Source organism: Bubalus bubalis, chromosome 11, assembly GCF_019923935.1.
Source record: "Bubalus bubalis isolate 160015118507 breed Murrah chromosome 11, NDDB_SH_1, whole genome shotgun sequence".
Taxonomy (NCBI): domain Eukaryota; kingdom Metazoa; phylum Chordata; class Mammalia; order Artiodactyla; family Bovidae; genus Bubalus; species Bubalus bubalis.
The window spans coordinates 79,900,695-79,923,423 of record NC_059167.1 but is presented as its reverse complement, the minus strand read 5'-3'; the positions used below and the strand labels follow the sequence as shown (position 1 = coordinate 79,923,423).

The window sequence follows — 22,729 nt, the reverse complement described above, 5'->3', positions numbered from 1 at the left end:
GAGCCCAAGAGACGCAACTACTGAGCCCGTGTGCCACAACTACTGAAGCCCACATGCCCTGGAGCCTGCATGCTGCAACTACTGAAGCCTGTGCTCCTAGAGCCTGTGCTTCACAACAAGAGAAGGCAGGACAGTAAGCCTGTGCACTGCAACCAAAAGCAGCCCCGCTTAGTGCACCTAGAGAAAGACCGTGTACAGCAGCAAAGACCCAGAGCAGCCAATTTTTTTTTTAATTTTATTTTATTTTTAAACTTTACATAATTGTATTAGTTTTGCCAAATATCAAAATGAATCCGCCACAGGTATACATGTGTTCCCCATCCTGAACCCTCCTCCCTCCTCCCTCCCCATACCATCCCTCTGGGTCATCCCAGTGCACCAGCCCCAAGCATCCAGTATCGTGCATCGAACCTGGACTGGCAACTCGTTTCATACATGATATTTTACATGTTTCAATGCCATTCTCCCAAATCTTCCCACCCTCTCCCTCTCCCACAGAGTCCATAAGACTGTTCTATACATCAGTGTCTCTTTTGCAATTTTTTTTAATTAAAAAAAATATTTGAGAGCCAAGAGAGTTTACACACTGACACCATTAAATTTTTTTTTATAGTCATCATGCTGTATATTGCATCCCCAGGACTTATTTCTCTTATAACTAGATGTTTCTGTCTTTTGATCATAGTCACCTAGTCCACGCCCTACACCCCCAATCTATTCTCTGTATCTATGAGGTCTGGGTGTGTGTGTGTCTGTGTGTCTATATGTCTCTCTGTGTGTGTTCCTGCACCTGTGTCTTAAAGAGTCCACATATAAATGATTTCATACAGTATTTGACTTTGTCTGCCTGATTTATTTCACTTAGTATTATGCCCTCAAGATTCATTCATGTTGTTGTAAATCTATGAAAATTTTTCTTTTTTTATCATGTTTTCTTTATCCATTCATCTGTCAAAGGACACTTGGGTTGTTTCCATGTCTCAGCTGTTGTAGATGAACTGCAATAAATGAGGGGTACAGATATCTTTTTGAGATACTGACTTCATTTTCTTCAGATGAATACTCAGAGTTGGAAATGCTGAATATCATAGTAGAGCTAGTTTTAATTTTTTGAGGAACCTCCACATTGTTTGCCATAGAGGCTGCACCAACTTATATTTCCAATAACAGTGGGCAGGGTTCCCTTTCTTCTATGTTCTTGTCAAAATTTTTTATTCCCTGTCTTTTTGATAGTAGCCATTCTGGCAGATGTAAAGGGATAGCTCTTTTTGGTTTTCATTTTCATTTCCCTGATGATTAGAGATGTTGAACATCTTCTGATTTACCTTCTTGTCATTAGTATGTCTTCTTTGGGAGAATGTTTATTCAGATCATCAGCTTATTTTTAAGACAGACTTTTGTTCTAATGATTATACAAGGTATTTATACATTTTGGGTATTAGCCCCTTATCAGGTATATGTTTGGGCAATATTTGCTCTCATTCTGTAGGTTGCCTTTTCATTTTGTTGATGGCTTATTTTGCCATACATAAACTTATTAGTTTGATGTAGTCACACTTGCTTTTTGCTTTTTTTTTTCTCTCTCTCTTGTTGTCCTCGCTTTTAGTGTCAAATACAAAAAAAAAAAAAAAAAAAAAATCTGTGGCCAATACTGAGGTCAAGGAAATTAGCCCCTATGTTTCTTCTGAGCTTTACTGTTGTGGTTCTTATATTCAATTCTATAATCCATTTTGATGAGTTCAATTTCATTCTTTTGCATGTAGCTTTCCATTTCTCATAATTCCATTTATTGAAGAGATGTTCCTTTCTTGAGGGTATATTCTTGGCTTCTTTGCCGTGAATTGACCGTGTATACAAGGGTTTATTTCTGGGTTCTCTATTTTGCTCCATTGATCTATGTGTCTTTGTTTAATGCCAAAAAAAAAAAAAAAAACCCACACACTGTTTTTATTACTATAATTTTGTAATATAGTTTGAAATAAGGTCATGTGATGCCTTCTTTTTTGATCTTTCTCTACTTCACTTTGGCTATTAGTAGTCTATTGTCTCTCATACAAATCTTAGGGTTTGTTTATTCTATCTCTGTGAAAAATGTCATTGAATTTTGATAGAGGTTTCATTAAATCTGTAAAATGCTTTGGGTAGTATGGATATTTTAACAATTGAATTTTTTCGGTCTGTAACAACAAAATATCTTCCCATTATTTTTTGTCTTCAATTTCTATAATCAATGTCTTACAGATTTCAATATACAAATCTATACTTCTTTGCTTAAAGTTATTCTTAGGTATTTTCTTTCTGATGTGATGGAATAAGAATTGTTTTCTTAATATCTCTTCCAGATAGATCATTATTGGAATGTAGATTAATTTTGTATCCTGCAACTTTGCTGAAGACTAACATCTTGGGGGCATGTCTTCCACTGCTAAGCCAGATGATCTGATTTTCTTTTCACTTTTTCTTTTTGTGTACTCAAAAAGTATATATTTTAACTGTGGTAGGATGTCTCTGTGCTGTTTATTTTTGGATGAATAATTTCTAGTGCTTAAACAAGTTAAAAGTTTTTTCTCTGGCATTTTATTGGCATTTTATGGCCTATTAAAAGTACATCTGTCAAAGTTATAGGTAACAGGAGTTATCTTATTCCTTCTATGAATTGATTGGACTAGTAAAAGCTGTGGTTGCCACCATCCAACTTTTAAACTTTTTTTAAAAAAATACTAAATAATTCTTACATGGAACAGTACACAAAATTATGTGCAGACACATTTTTTCCTGGCAATGATGGTAAACAGATATTTAATTTTGCTATATTTTCAATAGCTCTCTCCAAATGTTACAGAAAAAACTAAAGAGTAACTCCTAGTACTATTCCTATTTTTAAAGTAATAACTACTATTGGGAAGATTCCATGTATGTCTTTTCAATTTTACTGTTATAGCTATGTATCACAAAACAATATATTATATTGTGATTATATTCTGAAATTTCTCATAAGTAGTGTCATGCAACATATATCATTCTGATGCTTTTTATACTCAGCATTTTATTTTTTTAAGATTTATCTAAGAAAATAATATAGAGAACTGTTTCTTTGCTTGTAATAGTTCATGTATTTTGACTTCATATGTAATTCATTATTCATTCATTCTGTACTTGAATGGTTATACTTCTGCTTACAGGGTTGATGTGACTAACCTTGTAAATGCCTCCTTGTTCAAATGTTGGAATTACTTGAATGTAGATAACAGAAATTGGAATTGCTTGACTTTTAAATATATACATCTTCTTCTTTATTAAATATTTCAGGCAATTTTTCTTTGAAGTTGTTAAATAAATGTTCTTTATGTGGTTGCTTTTCTCCATCTGGAGAAATTTAATAGTCTTCTCCCTGTATTTGGGTCAAAACTTAATGCTATCAGATTTTCACATTTCCGGTTATCTGACAGAAATGAGATAGTAATTTGCTTTAATTTAATTTTCTCTGTTACTGCAGAAGTTGATGTTTTATATGTTCACATGTCTATTTCCTCTTCTTTAAATTGCCTTTATGCAAATTATCTTTATTATTGCTTTTCATTTTGAATGTTTTTCTTATTTATTTGTAGAAGCCCTCTACATAAACTTAATTTCTAATGTTTTCTGGTTACATGGTTTACTATACATCCTACTATGCATTTGATTTTTAATTATGTAGTGGGGCACGCTTGCAGGTTAAACACTTCCCATCTATTAGGAATTCTCTATAAATTTATATTTCTAATTGTCAAATTACTTTAATGATTATATGCTTACTTAGCTTTTCTATTTCTTCTTTAACTATTTTTGATAATATATATATTTTAGAGCATCTATCAGAACACTGAAATATGTGGCCAAGTCTTTTTTCTTGTGTCAAGGATTTCTTCAGATAGTAAATCTGTCCCCTGTGAAACCTTCTCTGTTCCATATGGAGGCATGTCTCATGAGGGTCTGGAAGCTTTGGTCTGGGTGCTGGACACAACAGGAGGAAGCAGGGCTCTCGAAATACTCATGATAGGGCCTCACCTGTCCTGGGATCCCTTCAAAGGCAGAAACTAGCCCTCAAGCCGAGTCACTGCATGGGGCTGTCTCTCCTCCCATAAGATCAACATTAGATCAGGGAGATTGCTGCACACTGAAGAGAATATGTCTCTAAATAGATTCTAAACCTGACAATTATTCTGTATCATTAACAATACTTGATATAGTTGTCTTTTTATTTTTACCAAAAATAATGGGTGTATGCTGCTGCTGCTAAGTTGCTTCAATCATGTCCAACTCTGTGCGACCCCATAGACGGCAGCCCACCAGGCTCCCCTGTCCCTGGGATTCTCCAGGCAAGAATACTTGAGTGGGTTGCCATTTCCTTCTCCAATGCCATGCACGCTAGTCGCTTCAATTGTGTTCTACTCTGTGCAACCCCATGGACAGCAGCCTACTAGGCTTCTCTGTCCACGGGATTCTCTAAGCAAGAATACTAGAGTGGGTTGCCATTAATGGGTATATAAAGATCTCATAGTGGCATTAACTTGCATTTCCATGATGACTAATGATGTAGAAGAGGGGATTGCAAACTTCTTCAATAAAGGGTAGAATAGTAAATATTTTTTGTCTTTGTAGGCCATTCATTCTGTTGCAACTACTGAACTCTGCCATTGTTTCATGAAATTAGTTATTGATAATACATAAATAAATAAGCTTTCTTATGTTTCAACAAAATTTATTTACAAAGTAAATGGCTGAATGGACTGGTTCATGGGCCATATTTTGTTGATTCCTGATGTAGAGGACTCCATAGCTTCACAGGGTAATTCTCCAAACATTTAAAGAATAGTTAGGTCCCATCCTTCTCAAATTTTCTGTAAAATTGAAGGTGAGGAAATATTGCCAAACTCATTCAATGAAGCCTTCATTACCCCGATGCCAAAACCAGACAATAAAACTACCAAAAAAAGTCAATTTCTTGAATGAACATCGATAAAAAAAACCCTCAACAAAATATTAGCAAACTTCAATTCAGTCAGTTCAGCTGCTCCAGTCATGCCCAGCTCTTTGTGACCCCATGGACTGAAGCACGCCAGGCTTCCCTGTCCATCACCAGCTTCTGGAGCTTGCTCAAATTCATGTCCATAAAGTCAGTGATGCCATCCAATGATCTCATCCTCTGTTGTCCCCTTCTTTTCCTGCCCTCAATCATTCCCAGCATCAGGGTCTTTATCAATGAATCAGTTCTTTGCATCAGGTGGCCCAAGTATTGGAGTTTCAGCTTCAGCATTAGTCCTTCCAATGAATAGTCAAGACTAACTTCCTTTAGAACTGAATTAAGTTAGGAAACTTAATTCAACAATTTATTAAAGAATGATATATCATGGCCAAGTGGGATATAGTCTAGGTGTACAAGGATGGTTCAGTATTTTCAAATCAATCAACATGATATACATTAATAGCATGAAGGATAAAAACTTATGTAATTATCTCAACAGACAAAGAAAAAGTATTTGACAAAATTCAGCATCCATTCATGTTTAAAACTCTTAATAAACTTGGTATAATGGGAACACATCTCAAAATAATACAGGCCATTTACAACAAACACGCAATTAAAATCATGCTATGCTATGCTAAGTCGCTTCAGTCGTGTCTGACTCTGTGCGACCCCATGGACTGCAGCCTACCAGGCTTCTCCAGGCAAGAACACTGGAGTGGGTTGCCATTTCCTTCTCCAATGCATGAAAGTGGAAAGTGAAAGTGAAGTCGCTCAGTCGTGTCTGACTCTTAGCGACCCCATGGACTGCAGCCTAAACTGAAAGCTTTTCTCCAAGGTGAGGAACAAGACAAGGATGCCTACTCTCACCATTTCCATTTAACATAGTACTTGAAGTACTTGTCACAGCAGTCATATAGGAAAAAGAAATAGAAGGCATCCAAATTGGAATAAAACTATTAAAATGCAAAAAGACAGCCTATCAAACAGAAGAAGATACTTGCAAATAATTAGTCAATAAGGGGTTAATGTCCAAAATATATAAAGAAATTTATATGCAATATGTGAACTATAAATAATCTGATTTTTTAAAAGGCAGAGGGCCTAAATAAACATTTTTCCAAAGAAACATACAGATGGGCAACAGACACATGAAAAGTCATTCAACATCTCTAATCATCAGGTAAATGCAAATCAAAACCCAATGAGATCTTACCTCACCCCAATCAGAAAACTATCATCAAAAAGCCAAGAAGTAATGAGTGTTGCTAAGGATATGAAGAAAAGGGACCCTTTGGGCACCCTTGCTGGGAAAGTAAACTGGTGCAGCCACTATTTAAAACAGCATAAAGGTTCTTCAAAAATAAAAAATATAAATACTATATCATTCAGCAATTCCATTCCTGGATATCTATCAGAAGAAAACAAAAACACTAATTTGAAAATATATATGCACCCTAATATTCACAGAAGCATTATTTCTAATCACCAAGATATGGAAGCAATCAGTATTCATCCATATGAATAGATAGAGAATATGTGTACACACACTCACACATACATATATATATATATATACACAATGAAATACTACTTAATCATAAAAAGGATAAAATCTCATCATATGAGACAACATGGAAAACCTGGAGGGTATTATACTTAGCAAAATAAGTCAGACAGAGAAAGACAAATACTGTATGTTTTCACTTATATATGGATTCTAAAATGCAAAACTAACAGAACAGAAACAGACTCATAGATATAGGGAATAAACTACCAGTTACTAGAGTGGAAAGGTTTGGGTGTAGGAGTGAAATAGGTGAAGCAGGTACAAAATTTGAAAAGGTACAAAAATTATGTGTATTTTTCCATACTTATAAAATAAATAAAATTATGTAATGCGCAGTAAGGAAAGGAATAGACCCTGCCAATACCTTAACTGTAGCCAGTGAAACTGATTTCAGACTTCTTGCATCCAGAATTGAAAGAGGATAAGTTTGTTTTAATTAAACGACCAAGTTCATATTAACCATTGAGCATATGTGTGTTTTTTGTTTGCGCTGCTGCAGGAGTAGGATGAGATGTATCTGCAGTTGTCTGTTGGGACGCATCATGGTGAGGCAGGTTTGGATGGACATTCTTGGGACAGCCAACTTAGCTGAATAATATCTTCTTGGAGTCACTTTTCTCTTCTTTTAGTTCCTTTCACTTCTTCCCATTTTGAAGTAGAGCATATTGTAGCTAAATATTTATTTTGATAGGGCTTCCCTCATAGGTCAGTTGGTAAAGAATCCGCCTGTAATGCAGGAGACCCCGGTTCCATTCGTGGGTCGGGAAGATCCGCTGGAGAAGGGATAGGCTACCCACTCCAGTATTCTTGGGCTTCCCTTGTGGTTCAGCTGGTTAAAAAGATCCCCTGGAGAAGGGAAAGGCTACCCACTTCAGTATTCTGGCCTGGAGAACTCCATGGGCTGTATAATCTATGGGGTCGCAAAGAGTCGGACCGACTGAGCGCCTTTCACTTTCTTATCCATTAATAGACCTCTCCTAGCTACAAGTTTGAGACTCTAGCGCAGAAGAAGATACAGACTGAGAGGAAGATAAAGACCAAAGTCTCAAATCTGTAAGGCCAATAAGAAGCACTGCAAATGCCCTGTGGTGGCCTCACGGTGTGACTGTGGCTGGAGGAGGGACTGAGCCCCGCGGAGGGTTTGAGTACAGGCTGCAGGTGCCCGGGGAGCACAGTGCTGCACAGCACAGAAGTAAGTGCCTGAGTCTGTGGTCCGCAAAGAGGAAACGTGCAGTGAGCTGCGGCGTTCTTTAAGGACTGTCGTGGCATTTAATCTTCCTCCTTGCCTTGTTCCTGAAGGAATGTAAATGAGGTGGCGGCCCCCAGGCTTCTGAAGATACCACAGCACACTGTCTGCCGAGGTGGAGAAATTACACCACAGTGTAGAGCTGGCTCCCTCCTGTGGAGTCAGGGCTGGGGGACTCTGCTCCACATCCACCCCTCTCACACCTGATGAGAAAGAGACAGACAGTCACAGGTGAGGCTCACTGTAACTCTGAGAAAACCCTGAACGTGTCCCTCCAGCTCTCATAGATGTTGAGATGGATGGGAAGTGTGCAGGACTTGTCAACTCTTTCTACTCCCTCCCTCAACAGTACAGCAGCTGCTCATTTCTTCGGATTCCCCTGCAGGGCAGCCCCAACTCACAGCAAACCCGGGCAAACAAAAGCCCCAGCACAGTGCCCACTAGCCTCTTCATGATGCCTTGACTTGCTGCTGAGAAATTTTCACCTTAAAATACACAGCTAAACCTATAAGTGGTGTGTCACTTCTTGTCTAGAAATGTTCTTGCTCCTGCAACCAATCAGCTCCCCCAACAAACCCTGCCCAGGTGACACTCTGTGACAGGAAGCCCCACCTAACAGTCAACTCCACTGAGAACACTGAACTTGAGAAAACAAATCCTGTCTTTGCAAATTTAAAAAGAAAAGAAAAACTCTAAGATGCCCATAGGAATGAAACATTTGCAATACTCTATATTCTCTGTACTATTTGCCTTCCCAGAAGATGCCAACTTCCTGAAAATAACACAGGCTAAAACTGTAAGTCCTTTAAGCTACCAGATCTCAGGGGTTTGCAGATAGCTCCCCCTACAGTCCTAGGCACCATGTCACTCAGAGCATAGGAGTACTTGGTCAAATTACTTCAGTGGGCTTTTTCCTCAGGTGAAAGGAAGTTTCACTCTTCCTAAATTCAGATGCAAAACCTTTGATGCCTGAAACAAGATTGTTTCCAGACATGTACTTCAGGAGAAGCTGGAGTCCTTGGTTGGGGTACTGCACATACCAGTAGAGATTAGGTTGAAGAGAAAATGAGTAGCTGCACCTCAGCCCCAGAGGGGCTCCTTCAGAGACAGTGATGTGGCCATTGGTCTGGGTCACTGACTGGGCTCCTGAACCATTAATACTGAATCAGTGAACTCAGCTAACCAAAAGTCTCTATTCAAAGTCAAACCAGAACAATGTTCTGTGTGTGGACAAGAGAGTAAAATGGAACAGTACTCACTCAGCAGCAGGAGTGCCGCAAGCATCAAGGTGAACACCAAGGTCATGGTGGAGCAGTGAAGAGGCAGTGAGCTGCTTTCCGGGTGATTCCCCACAGACAGAAGTCTCATGACTGGGGGACCTGAATCCAAGTTGCTCTGAGGTTGAGGAATGACAGGTGATATCGATTTCTTCTTCTGATGGAGACTGTAGAGGGAGCTAGGAAGAGAGGCTGTCTTAAAACTTCTGTCTCTAGTGTCTGAGATGCTTTATATGTCATTGTGTAAAAAATGGTGTCAGGATATCTCTTTAAATTGTAAGGAAGGAAGGTTTTTTTGAGCTGATTCTGATCTTTCCCAATTTTCACAACAGTGCCCTCCAGGGGTCAGATAGAGAAATAAAGAGAAATTCACAATTTTTGTTCACCCCCTTGCTGGCTTTGTATGGTTGAATTCTAAAGCATTATAATTATGTACAGAGCAGACTTTATGTTTTGTAGGCACTGAAACTTACAAAATTGCACTTTCTATAGCAGCACAAAATTATGGATAAAAATTAAATAGAAAATAATGTTTAGAATGAAAAATAAAATCATAGCAAATTATAAATTTTAGAAAGCAAATTCCACAGACAGCATAAATCTAGAAAATTGAGTCATATTTTAGTACTTATTTCCATGACACACTGCTATAATACTTTTTGTTTCTATGCTTTTTGTCTTCATACTTTTTACACTTTTCTTCATATGACAATACATTTGTAAAAACTTTAATACAGAGACAAGAAAGATGATCATTAGTTGAAATTCACTTTCTTAAAAAATTCAAAGTGCATTTTGAAAATGGATGAAAATTTATAGGATTATGGTCAAAATTTGGAAACTGTCTATCACAATACTATGTGCAACAAGATTTCATTACATTCCAAGTTTTCTTATGTCATAAGAAATCCTAAATACTATCAACTGATCACACCAATTAACGAGTCTATTTTCTATGTTAGTTTCCTATTGATGAGTGACAAATTATCAAGAACTTTTGTGATGGAACAACATCTGTTTATATCACAGGTTCTGTAAGTCAGAAATCAGCACACAGTTAAGCTGAACTCACAAGGTTGCAGTCAAGGAGGCAACTAAGACTGTCTGGGGCATGGGGTCCTCTTCCAGACTCAGTGGTTGCTGGTAGAATTCATTTCCTTGTGGCTGTAGCAGTCATGGCAACTTGTTTCCTCAAGACAAGGAGGATGTCTCTGATCCCAGGAAAAGTTTAAGCTCTTTTTTAAAGAGCTCATTTGATTAGATTAGGCCCACCTAGGACAATCTCCTTTTGATTCATTCAAGGTCATACTGATTAGAGACTTTAATTACACCTGCAAATTTATTTTGTGTGTGTGTGTGTGTGTGTGTGTGTGTGTGTGCTTAGCCCCTCAGACTCTTTGCAACCTCATGGACTATAGCCCACCAAGCTTCTCTGTCCATGGAATTTTCCAGGCAAGAATACTGGAGTGGGTTGCCATTTCCTCCTCCAAAGGATCTTCCTAATCCTGGGATCAAACCCACATCTCTTGCATCAGCAGACAGATTCTTCACCACCACACTACCTGGGGAACCTTGGTATCATCTACCTACCATGGTTGTTAATGCCCTCGTTGGACTGGCATGCTATGAGTTTCACTTTATTCTCATAAATGTAAAGCATTGTGACCAGTCAATAAGAAGTTAATATGAACAATAATAAATATGATCAGACGAGGCCATTTTCATACCAAAGGAAGAACATAAGCAAACTCGTCTTCCAATGTATAGGGTGGAATGCACAGATATTCCACAGAGTGGAATGCAACAGCATGCAAGGAAACTATAAAAACATACTGGAACCGTTTAGGGAGGTGTTACATGCTTTTAAAACACTAAAAGTTCTGGCAATAGACTCTCATGCCTTTTGGAAACAAAGACTTGTTAATGAATCATTACCAAAGGAACAGCAGTACAGTGTAATGTAAGGTAATTAGCATTAGCGTCAAACAGATTTTTGTTTGAAATCTGTCTCTGATGCTTAGCCTGTGAGATTTGATGACAAGCACTTGTATACTGAAGTGACTGTGAGCTGCATAAATAAATTCCACTAGGTCAAAATTATATGCATTCTTAATTCAAATTCACTCTTGCAGATGCTAAATAAGCCTGCGGCTCACTCCATCACCTCCTGACAGACTAGAATTATAGTAGAGGGGAAGTTGGGGTTTAACTGGCAAGGATCTTAACTCATTAAGATATTTATTTTTTGAAACAATTATAAAATATGGCTAGGGCCCTATGCATCTTGGAAATGACATATTTGAGTAAGGGGCACTGAAGTTTAAGCTTTATTTTAAAATGAAATACTAAAAGTGTTAGTTGCTCAGTGGTGTTTGACTCTTTGTGACCCCATGACCTGTAGTCTGCCAGGCTTCTCTGTCCATGGAATTCTCCAAGCAAGAATACTGGAGTGGGTTACCATTCCCTTCTCCAAGGTATGTTCCTGACCCAGGGATTGAACCCAGGTCTCCCGCATTGTAGGCAGATTCTTTACTGTCTGAGCTTTATAAGAAATATCTCATTTAATACAACAATGTCTTGGGTTACTCATTTTTACCCTCCCCTTTACAAATGGTGAACCTAGCTTCAAAGAATTTAAATTATACAGGATTGCAGTATTTTTAAGTGACAGGGTGGCGATTAGAATCTAGATCTAACTCCAGAGACCAGTCTTATGTGCACTCCACTAAGACTGTTTGCATGATAATTGAAGCAATATGAGCAGATGAAATTTTCAAAGAATAGTATACAGATTGAGAGGAAAAGAGGGCCTAAGCAGCAGGAATGCTCTTGATGTGGGATGGGTAAAGAAGAATAGGAGATCTTGCAAAGGATCTCCCAGAAGTTAAAGTTTAAGGTTGGGGTACTGTGTGCCAGGAACATAAAGGTCCCCAGGAACAGTGGCAAGCACTGCAGAGAGTGGCTACTCGAATGTGGTCTGTAGGTAGGTAGCATTCGCGTCACCAGGGAGCTACTCTGACTTCAGAATCTCAGGCCTAACCCAAAATTCTTAAGTCAGAATCTGCATTTTAATAATATTCTTGTGCACATTAAAATTTGAGAAATACTTGTCTAGATGAAGGAGGTTAAAAACATCTTTTAGATTTAACAATAAAGAGATCATTGGTGATTTTTAAGAAAACAGATTTTAGAATATATTGGGAGAAAAAACAGAAGTATACAGAGTGAAAAAAGGTGACACAGTGTAAGCAGTTATATAATCAGGGCTTTTAAACAATAGCCAGGGAGTAAAAGATAGATTGGTTGCAGGAGGGGCATGTATGGGGTTTGGAGGAATATGAAATATTTTTTCTAAGATGAGAAAGCTTGAATATTTTAAATGAGTCCTAAAAAATCAGACTGTAGAATTTGGATGATCAGTGGCCTAAGGTGCCATAGAAACCAGAAAGAATGGTGTCGGTGAAGTGTTTAGGCAAAGAGGTACAATTTCAAAGTAAAAGAGATACCTGTTTTATTATTATGGGAGGGAAGGTGAATTACAAGTGTAAAAACAGAATGTTTTATGAGATGCAGAAAGTTGAAGATTCATTTAAATATAGTGAAATGGAGCTGGGCTCTATGGTCCTTGCCTCCCATGTCCTCAGCCTGCCCTTGTCTGTGAAAAAACTTAAGCCAAAGAAGAAGCTTGATCAGACATCCCCTGTTAAGTTACATGAAGAACTAACCCCATCTTTCAGCAAAGAGAAACTGAAAGTTTCTGAGAACTTTCAGAAATCAGTTTCCTTGTTGTGGACTGCCTGCTATTCAACTTGAGAGAGATTGGAATGGCAACCCATGGGAGGAAAAGCACTTTGGTTAGAAATTTTTTATATAAAATCTCAATTAAAAATTTTAAAACTTTCAGGATGGGGAACACATATATACCTGTGGCGGATTCATTTTGATATTTGGCAAACTAATACAATTATGTAAAGTTTAAAAATAAAATAAAGTTTAAAAAAAAAAACTTTCAAATGGAAAGAAACAAAAAGTCCATCTTAGCTTTGCTTAATGGCAGAACTATTATTATTTTGTCTTGCTTGACTGTTTTCCTCTCCTTCTGCATTTTTTCTGATTAAGTTTATTCTTTGGAATTCAGGGAAAGCCCAAGAAGCTAATGCTTTTCTATGCACAAGAAACAACAGAGGGTGGGTATCGGGAGTCTGTTTCAGAAAGACCCTATAGAATCCTTCTGGGTTTCATATTGTGTGTGTGTGTGGCCTCTTGTGTGCCAAGCAGAGTTCAGGTCTGGAGGATGCTGTAGTAAAGAGATATTAAATGCCTATAGTTCAGTAGGAAGAGAGAAAAATTAAATTAATGGTTTTTTTTTTAGAAAAAATAATTTTAAAGAGTAATAAGTACTATAAACACAATACAATACTGTATTGAGACAGAGTTACTCTTGGGGTGACAAAGGGCATCTGCTCTAATGGAGAGGAGGCTCCACTCTGATACTTACTATGCAACACCAGGAAAAATATTGAACCCCCTTCAAGTTCAATTTCCTTTCCTGTAAGTACTCAGTATCTTTCTGCTGGGCACTGGACTCAGCACTGGCACTTATTAACTCATTCACTTCTCATGAGAACTCTGCATGGTAGATTCTATCAATATTGATATTCTATCAATATCTAACATTGTAGATACGCGAACACTAAAGCAAAAAATCATTAAGTCATTTTGCCAAGATACTCAACTAATGAGTGGTAGATCTAGAAATACAAACCAAGTCTTCGGTCTCAAGCACTTTGTAACATTGCCTGCCTAAAGGTGAATTGATCCAACCTTGAAGTGTTCCAATAAGAATTAAGTAGGAACAAACATTCAAATCACCCAACATAATACCTTCCCTAACTTAAATATTCAATCAACTGCAGCAATGTGCAAAATCTTGGGGATGGGGTTGGGAGACAGAATCTGAAATTGCAGAATAATTTATCTACAAGATAAAGGTCAATATTTTTCTGGGATATGTATGAGTGCATATGTGCTCATTCATGACCGACTGCAACCTATGGACTATGGTCTGCCAGGCTCTTCTGTTCATGGGATTTTCCAGCAAGAATACTGCAGCAGGTTGCTATTTCCTACTCCAGGGCATATTGTCACCCTGCTTATTTAACTTGTATGCAGAGTACATCATGAGAAATGCTGGGCTGGAGGAAGCACAAGCTGGAATCAAGATTGCTGGGAGAAATATCAATAACCTCAGATATGCAGATGACATCACCCTTATGGCAGAAAGTGAAGAAAAACTAAAGATTGTGAAAAAGTTGGCTTAAAGCTCAACATTCAGAAAATGAAGATCGTGGCATCCGGTCCCTTCACTTCATAGCAAATAGATGGGGAAACAGTGGAAACAGTGGCTGACTTTATTTTTCAGGGCTCCAAAATCACTGCAGATGGTGATTGCAGCCATGAAATTAAAAGACACTTACTCCTTGGAAGGAAAGTTATGACCAACCTAGACAGCATATTAAAAAGCAGAGACATCACTTTGCCAACAAAGGTCCGTCTAGTCAATTCTATGGTTTTTCCAGTAGTCATGTATGGATATGAAAGTTGGACTATGAAGAAAGCTGAGTGCTGAAGAATTGATGCTTTTGAACTGTGGTGTTGGAGAAGACTCTTGAGAGTCCCTTGGACTGCAAGGAGATCCAACCAGTCCATCCTAAAGGAGGTCAGTCCTGGGTGTTCATTGGAAAGACTGATGTTGAAGCTGAAACTCCAGTACTTTGGCTACCTCTTGCAAAGAGCTGACTCATTTGAAAAGACCCTGATGCTGGGAAAGATTGAGGGCAGGAGGAGAAGGGGCCAACAGAGGATAGATAGTTGGATGGCATCACCGACTCGATGGACGTGGGTTTGGGTGAAGTCCGGGAGTTGGTGATAGACAGGGAGGCCTGGCGTGCTGCAGTTCATGGGGTCACAAAGAATCGGACATGATTGAGTGACTGAACTGAACTGAACTGAACTCTAGGGGATCTTCCATAACCAAGGATCAAACCGGCATCTTTTGTGGCTCCTGCGTTTCCAGGCAGGTTCTTTACCAGCTCAGCCACCAGGGGAGCACTTTCTGATGTATATGTAGTAGTTTACCTGGCAGATTTCATGTGTTATGATAAGTGTCCATGTCTATCATGTTCTTATTACTATTAATGAGAAATTAATTCATTAGGGTGTTATTTTGAGAGATTGGGTGCCATAATATAAACTGGGATGAGTATACCAAGCAGTGTTTTCTGCAATTGTTTATTTTTTCCCATTACTGACTCTTGCTCCCACTTAGCTAGCTATTTCTATGCTACAAGAAAAGACAGAGCAGTACATACAATTTTACTTGCCAGAGAAGAAAGACATCATCTTGTGCAACAATTCCAAGCTTTCTTTTCAAGGTAGCCTCTTACTGTGCAGCCATAATCAGGCCATGTGCTGTATTTGTCATTTGAAGTCAATCACTTTCACATCTGGCAGGAAAAGAAGAAGAAAAAAAAGAAAACAGCCAGTTTTGTTGAATCCTCTTTCTCCCCATTTCTGCATAGGGAAGTTTACTGAATGGTTCAGCAGTGAGAGCTCCTATTGTGATTACGCTTTTGCTGGCCAAATTTTTGGTTTTCTCTGCCCACCAAAGCCAAATAAAAAGGACAGAGACAGAATTTGGAGGAAGTAGAAAGGTGGCTTTAAGAATACTGGAGTAGGTTGCCATTCCCTTCTCCAGGGGATCTTCCTGACCTAAGGATCAAACCTGTGGATTCTTTACCATCTGAACCACAAGGCAAGGGCTCACAGTCAGGAGTCAAGGTGATAATAAGATCTTGATTTCTTCCTCTTGCATTGTTTCAAAGAGTCATAGCCTGGCATCTGTAACTCAGCAATTGACTCTGGCAGTTAGGTGGCTCTGCAGCCTTCTTTCTGATATGTAACGACAAAGAGAAGGGTGTTGTAAGGGAAAACACTAGATAGGAGATGTATTTAGCATAGAGACAAAGGAGACAGTGTGAATTGCAGCTCCTGCAGAGTTAGGGAGCAGTAAAGCAAACTTGGAGAAGGAAATGGCAACCCACTCCAGTATTCTTGCCTGGAAAATCCCATGGATGGAGCCTGGTAGGCTACAGTCCATGGGGTCGCAAAGAGTCAAATACGACCGAGGGACTTCACAAAGCAAACTTACAGATACGCAGAGTTAGGAGCAGTTAAGGCAAAACAAAACAAAACAAAAACAACTAGGAATGTTCACACCTTTCCCTATTAGACTTCAGGGAATCTCTATCAGGGCTTCCCTGGTAGCTCAGTTGGTAAAGAATCCACCTGCCATGCAGGAGACCCCGGTTCACCTCCTGGGCTGGGAAGATCTGCTGGAGAAGGGATAGGCTACCCACTCCAGTATTCTGCCCTGGAGAATTCCATGGACTATAGTCCATGGGGTTGCAAAGAGTTGGACATGACTGAGCAACTTTCACTTCACTTCAGGAATGTTCAGGCCTGCTCACTGTTCTTTTTATCTTCTTTGGTCCCAGGAAAGGGAAAGAAAAAAACCTCATTTCTCTTTTTTCCTTTTCACTGCAACAGGCTTCCTCACAGTTTAACCCATGATCACTGGAGGGGAGCAGAGAGGCCAGTGTAAGCATCATAAGATATGTGAGCAGGACACCAGCTGGCAGAGCTTTAGCTTTCATTCTTGATTCAGGCAGTGTGTTACAGCCTGATTCTCAGAGAAAAAAATAGAAAGATTTAGATAAAGGATTCATTTTCATGTTCATAAGAAGCTAGTTTGAAAATATTACTTGTTTGCTTCCTTTTAACACTTTAAAAATGCTTTCCCTTGGTGACTTCTATTGCATCTGATATGAAATCAAGCATCATTCTTAATGATATTTCCCAGAATACAGTATATCAGTTTTCCCTATTTATTGGCAAGATTATTTCCACTTAAATAGACCCTAGGATTTGCCTTCAATACCCTTTGAACTTCTGTCAAAACCACAGTGGTGGGCTTGCAGAATGTCTTATTCACCTTGATGACTTTCCACATAGCATTGCTCCTGTGTAAGGAGCTTGTTTTATAGGAAGTCAAGGTGGCAGTGAGTGAAGGTGCTCGTTATGAGCAAAAATGTTATGGAATGGGTAATGGAAAGGTAGTTATAAATACTACCAACAATCATGCGGTCATTTGCAGTAACAAAAACTGTAATAGTCAGAAATGGAGTATTGCCTGCCATATCAGTAAACAAGGACGTCACAGTCTTCAGCACCTGCAGCCCAGTGTGAGCTCCTGAGCCTAAGGGCACTCAGGAAGGAGAAGAATATCTGTGATCTAACAACCATCAGAACTGCAGTCACTCCCTACCACGAGACTAAAGGAGCTCAGGATGCAAGAAACACAGATACTGGCCCCAAGATAGCTGAGGTGAATAGTAAAAGAATGACTTCAGTGAGCCCGGACTCTTGCATCTCCCCATGCATAGAAGTGTGCTAGACTCTTTAACTTGTGCTTAGTCGCTCAGTCGTGTCCGACTCTTTGCAACCCCATGGACTGTAGACTGCCAGGCTCCTCTGTCCATGGGGATTCTCCAGGCAAGAATACTAGAGTGGGTTGCCATGCCCTCCTCCAGGGGATCTTCCCAACCCAGGGATCAAACCCAGGTCTCCTGCATTGTAAGCAGATTCTTGACTGTCTGAACCACCAGGGAAGTCCATCCTTAACTTGAGATATCCTTTTTTCTTTAATTAACAATAATCTTTTGATGTTCCGACTACCTGCACTTTGTTGCCAAACTTTTATACAACCTGGCTTCTCTGCTCACCTCCTTGGAGCAGTTCTTTCAGGTTTACTTGAGATGCTATCTCCCAGGCTTGAAGTCCTAAAAATTCCCACCAGATAAAATGTAACTCTCAACTTCTGGTTGTGAATACTTTTAAAGTTGACAGTAGTTATGACAATCTCTTTTTCAGTTTGATATGAAAATATTTATGCATAGAGTAACCATTTTTAAATCTCTCCCCCACTTGCCTGCCTATGGAAACATATGAAGTGCAAAATACAAGTTAATCTTGTATCTGATTGTATCTCAATAGTTAAGGCGCAGGATCCTATGGGACAATGTGGGTGAGGTATAAAAGGAAAAAACAACACTCAAAAATGGAAAAGTGAACTTGATATCCCTTGAAGAGGGTGTGGCAATGCACTCCAGTATTATTGCCTGGAGAATCCCATGGACAGAGGAGCCTGGTGGGCTACAGTACATAGGGTCATGAAGAGTCGGATGTGGCTGAAGCAACTTAGTACTCATGCACAAACCTGGTATACTCTTTTCAGGAGAAGGTTACGTTGATTATGGTTGAATGGGGAATAATTGCATCATATTAACAAGAAGGAGATCCAACCAGTCCATTCTAAAGGAGATCAGCCCTGGGATTTCTTTGGAAGGAATGATGCTAAAGCTGAAACTCCAGTACTTTGGCCACCTCATGAGAAGAGTCAACTCATTGGAAAAGACTCTGATGCTGGGAGGGATTGGGGGCAGGAGGAGAAGGGGACGACAGAGGATGAGATGGCATCACCAATTCGATGGACGTGAGTTTGAGTGAACTCTGGGAGTTGGTGATGGACAGGGAGGCCTGACATGCTGCTATTCATGGGGTTGCAAGGAGTCGGACATGACTGAGTGACTGAACTAAACTGAACTGAACAAGCAGCATAGTTTTGCTGTTTTCTTTATTTGAAAGTGTGTTGTTAAAACTGGAGCCTATTATACAGAGTGAAGTAAGCCAGAAAGAAAAACACCAATACAGTATACTAACGCATATATATGGAATTTAGAAAGATGGTAACAATAACCCTGTGTACGAGACAGCAAAAGAGACACTGATGTATAGAACAGTCTTATGGACTCTGTGGGAGAGGGAGAGGGTGGGAAGATTTGGGAGAATGGCATTGAAACATGTAAAATATCATATATGAAATGAAAAAAAAAAAAAAAAGAGGTATAGATGGATGACCAGTTGACATAGAAGGTACTGGAATAGCTTTGTAGTGTCTCTACTAGCTGGAAATCTATGACTCAGAATTTGTTTCTCTGTATTGTTCTGGGCTAGGGTTGGCCATAAAAAGGATTGTGCAAGGTTTAGAAAGTAGTTGTCATCAAGTAGCCACATTTTGGTTTTTTTGCCCTGCTGGTTGGTGCAGGGCTCCAGTCACCGTGCAACTCATATGTGTTGCTGCTGATCTGCTAGCTCATCTTATTGTTGACTTACAGCTCCTTAACCTCCAACCAGATCTCTTCCTCATCATCTCTCTGTCTTGGGCCAAATGTGCATGTAGCATGATGATAAATATCCACTTCTCCTGAAGGTCACCCACTACTGTGAGATTGAAGGAGGTGAGAGACAGACAAGTTTTTAGTGTGTTTTTGTGGGTTCCAGTCATCCTTATGGGTTCTAGTATGTCCTTAAATGCATTTTTCCCTGCTTTTATCCATATCCAGTTTTCCTTTCCAAATGACACTCTAGTTGATTTAAAGTAAATTCAGGCTCAGCACAAGATGCAAAGATAACAGCTTTGTATAAACTCCTCCGCCAACTCTAGCAATTGCCTGAAAGTTCTGTTCCTTAAAATGAGTCTCTTATTCTGTATCACTGTGGTTCTACTTTTCTGATTGTAGCCTAATGGACACAAAAGCTAAGAAGAAAAAAAAGATTAAAGAAATTATATTCATGACAATTTCTGAAAATTAAACCCAGATTTATGATGTGAGATTTTTTTAGGTGCAGTTGCCAGATTAAATTATTACAGGGCAAGTTTTCAAATTTAGACAACTTTGCACATGTTCTGTATGATTGATATAAACTTTAAAAAATTAAGACTGAGAACATATTACTAGAAAGTTAGTTTGGACATCTGTTCCTAAGTGACTTAAAAGGAACTTCCAGACCACAGATTAAGCAACCACACAACTACCATTTCTGGTCTGGGATCTGCAGGTGCATATTTCAGCTGGAGTTCTGCAGCAGGGAAGCTCTCTTTTACTAAACTCTGGGGTTTTTGTTTAGCTTTTCCCATTACTTCAAGCACTGTGAGCTCCCAGAGAGCACAGAAATACTCGGCAGAATCTTCCAGCTGTAAGTCTGAAATGGTGAGGCTGATGGATTTACGAGCTTTCTGAAAATTTACAGAGTAGCGGCCATTCCTTGCATTCTGGCCAGAAGAAGCCTGACTAATAAGGTAAATCATCTCTCCATTGGGAAGCAGCTTGTACCAAAACATGTAGTAATAGCTCCTGGTTGTTCCATACCGACAGTTCAGGGTGACTGACTGTCCCAGTTGACCGGATGTGTTTGGCTGGTCTTGAATAACATTCTGCGCCACACCAGATCCTGTGGGGGAAAAATCAGCAGACAGAGCTGAAGTAATGAACAAAATAATGTAAGAATTAGACTAATTTGGGACCCAAAGAAAACCCAAATTGAAATCATAATAAGTATGCTTTTCCCCAACTCTCCTTTCTTCCCAAGTCCCTGTGAGGCACCACGCGCCTGTGTGCAGTCCTTTCACCCTGAACACGCGCACCCATGTTTGGAAGCCTCCCTACCAGAGAAGGTGAAGGCCAGGAGCACCCAGAGCAGGCTGCAGAGCGGCATGAGGCATGGATTTCCCTGCACAAATATGCTTAGTTTCTGCCTCAAGCTGAGAGTTCAGTGTCTTTGAGTGCCTGGCAGCACATATACATACTACCCAGTATCTGTGTGACTCCCCGCAACAGGATGTGGGGTTTTTCATGTTCATAGACCACGTGGTCTGTGCACATATGGGGAAAAAGTCTGGCTCACCACAAACTTTATTTTGTCTACTTGTCTCTTCCTGGTAATTGAGTTAGGCAGATCCTGAAAAGGAGTATGGAAAAAAAAATTAGTATTAACGGTATGAGCTGAGGGGAACTGAATTTTAAACAAGTTGACAAAAATTTATAATCATTCAGTAAAATAATTTTACCAGCTCATTTTAGATAGAATTTAGTATAGGCTATGAACTCTTTTTGTAATTTACTGGTCATTCATTTAACCTATACTTACCTTTCCTCCATTCAGAAACAATGACTCTTTTAAAATCCACATATTTTCAGCTCTCTTAGTGAAAACCTATCTTACCCAAAATAATTAACTTATCTTTTTTTTTCCTTAACTGGGTTTTAGGGCTCTATTTAGATTTTTTAGTAAATAAAATTACTTTAACATGAAATGAAGAAACATCAGTTCTTCTGACTTTCAGAATCTATTCATTTTTATGTGTTTTTATGAAACTGAAACAGGAATAAAATATTGTTCTTTTGAAATTCGATGTTGAATCTTATTAGACTTTGAGGAGGATCAGGATATTCAGTCTTGTTGCCTCTATGAGGAGAATTGTACTTATTAGATTATGTGCCCTAGAATTATATTGATGTCACTCTGAAAGCTATAAGATATTGATGAAGAAAATTGAAGATAATGCAAGTAAATATAAAAATAGTTCATGTTCATGGGTTTTAAGAATAAACAATGTTAAAATGTCCTCTGATCCAGAGCAATCTATAGATTTAATGCAACCCATCTCAAAATAGTCATGGCATTTTTCACACAACTACAGCAAATAATCCTAAAATTTGTATAGAACCACAAAAGGCCACAAATAGTCAAAGCAATTTTGAAAAAAAAAGAACAAAGTTGAAGGTATCACAGTCCCTGACATCAAAATATGCTTCAAAGTTGTTATAAAATAATCAGTAAAATCATATAATACATTTTAATTTGCATAAAAAATAAAATACACATTGCTGGCCATAAAAACAGAGATTCAGTCAATGCAACAGAATAGGGAGTCCAGATTTTAACCCTTGTATACATGGTGAATCAATCTATAACAAAGGAGGCAAGAATAAGCAATTGAGGGAAAGACTGCTTCTTCTATAAGTGGTGTTAGACAACTATTCAGCTACATGTTAAAGAATTAGAATATTTTCTCACAGCATATACTAAAATAAACTCAAAATGGATTAGAGACTTAAATATAAGACCTGAACTCATAAATCCTTAAAGAAAGTATAGGCAATATGCTTTATGAGATACATCTTTGCTATATTTTTGTCTGTATTTCCTCAGGCAAGGACAAAAAAGAAACAACACAGAAAATAGGGCCTAATTAAATTAAAATATTTTGCACAGTGAAAAAAACCATTAACACACAAAAAAGGTAACCTATCAAATGGGAGAAGATATTTGGAAGTTATTGGTCAACAAGGGGTTAATGTCCAGACTATATAAAAAAATGTTTGCACACAATATCAAAACCATAGGCAGAAGACATGATTAGGCATTTTTCCAAAGAACATACAGATGGTAAACAGACACGTGAAAAGATGTTCAACATCTCTAACCATCAGGCAAATGCAAATCAAAACCACAGTGAGATATCACCTCACTCCTATTAGAATACTATCATGACAAAAATGAAAAATAATTGAGTATTGTCAAGGATGTGGAGAAAAGGGAAAACTTGTGTATTCTTGCTGGGAAAGTAAGCTGGTGTAGCCTCTATTCAAAAGATTCCCCAAACCAAT

General features: G+C 38.7%; 2 gene segments (V, D, J or C); both read right to left on the bottom strand.

Moving 5' to 3' along the window:
• LOC102415345 overlaps positions 1-20,881 on the bottom strand; it is a gene marked incomplete in the record, with an annotated part of 786,957 nt that extends 766,076 nt beyond the window's left edge. Inside the window, 2 exon segments of the C gene segment in view lie at positions 20,217-20,510; positions 20,726-20,881. Coding sequence covers positions 20,217-20,510; positions 20,726-20,774 — 343 coding nt within the window.
• Positions 7,425-8,371, bottom strand: LOC123328147. The segment is given in 2 exon segments: positions 7,425-8,024; positions 8,223-8,371. Coding segments are annotated over 2 exon segments (456 nt in total).
• Positions 20,882-22,729: the final 1,848 nt, after the last annotated feature.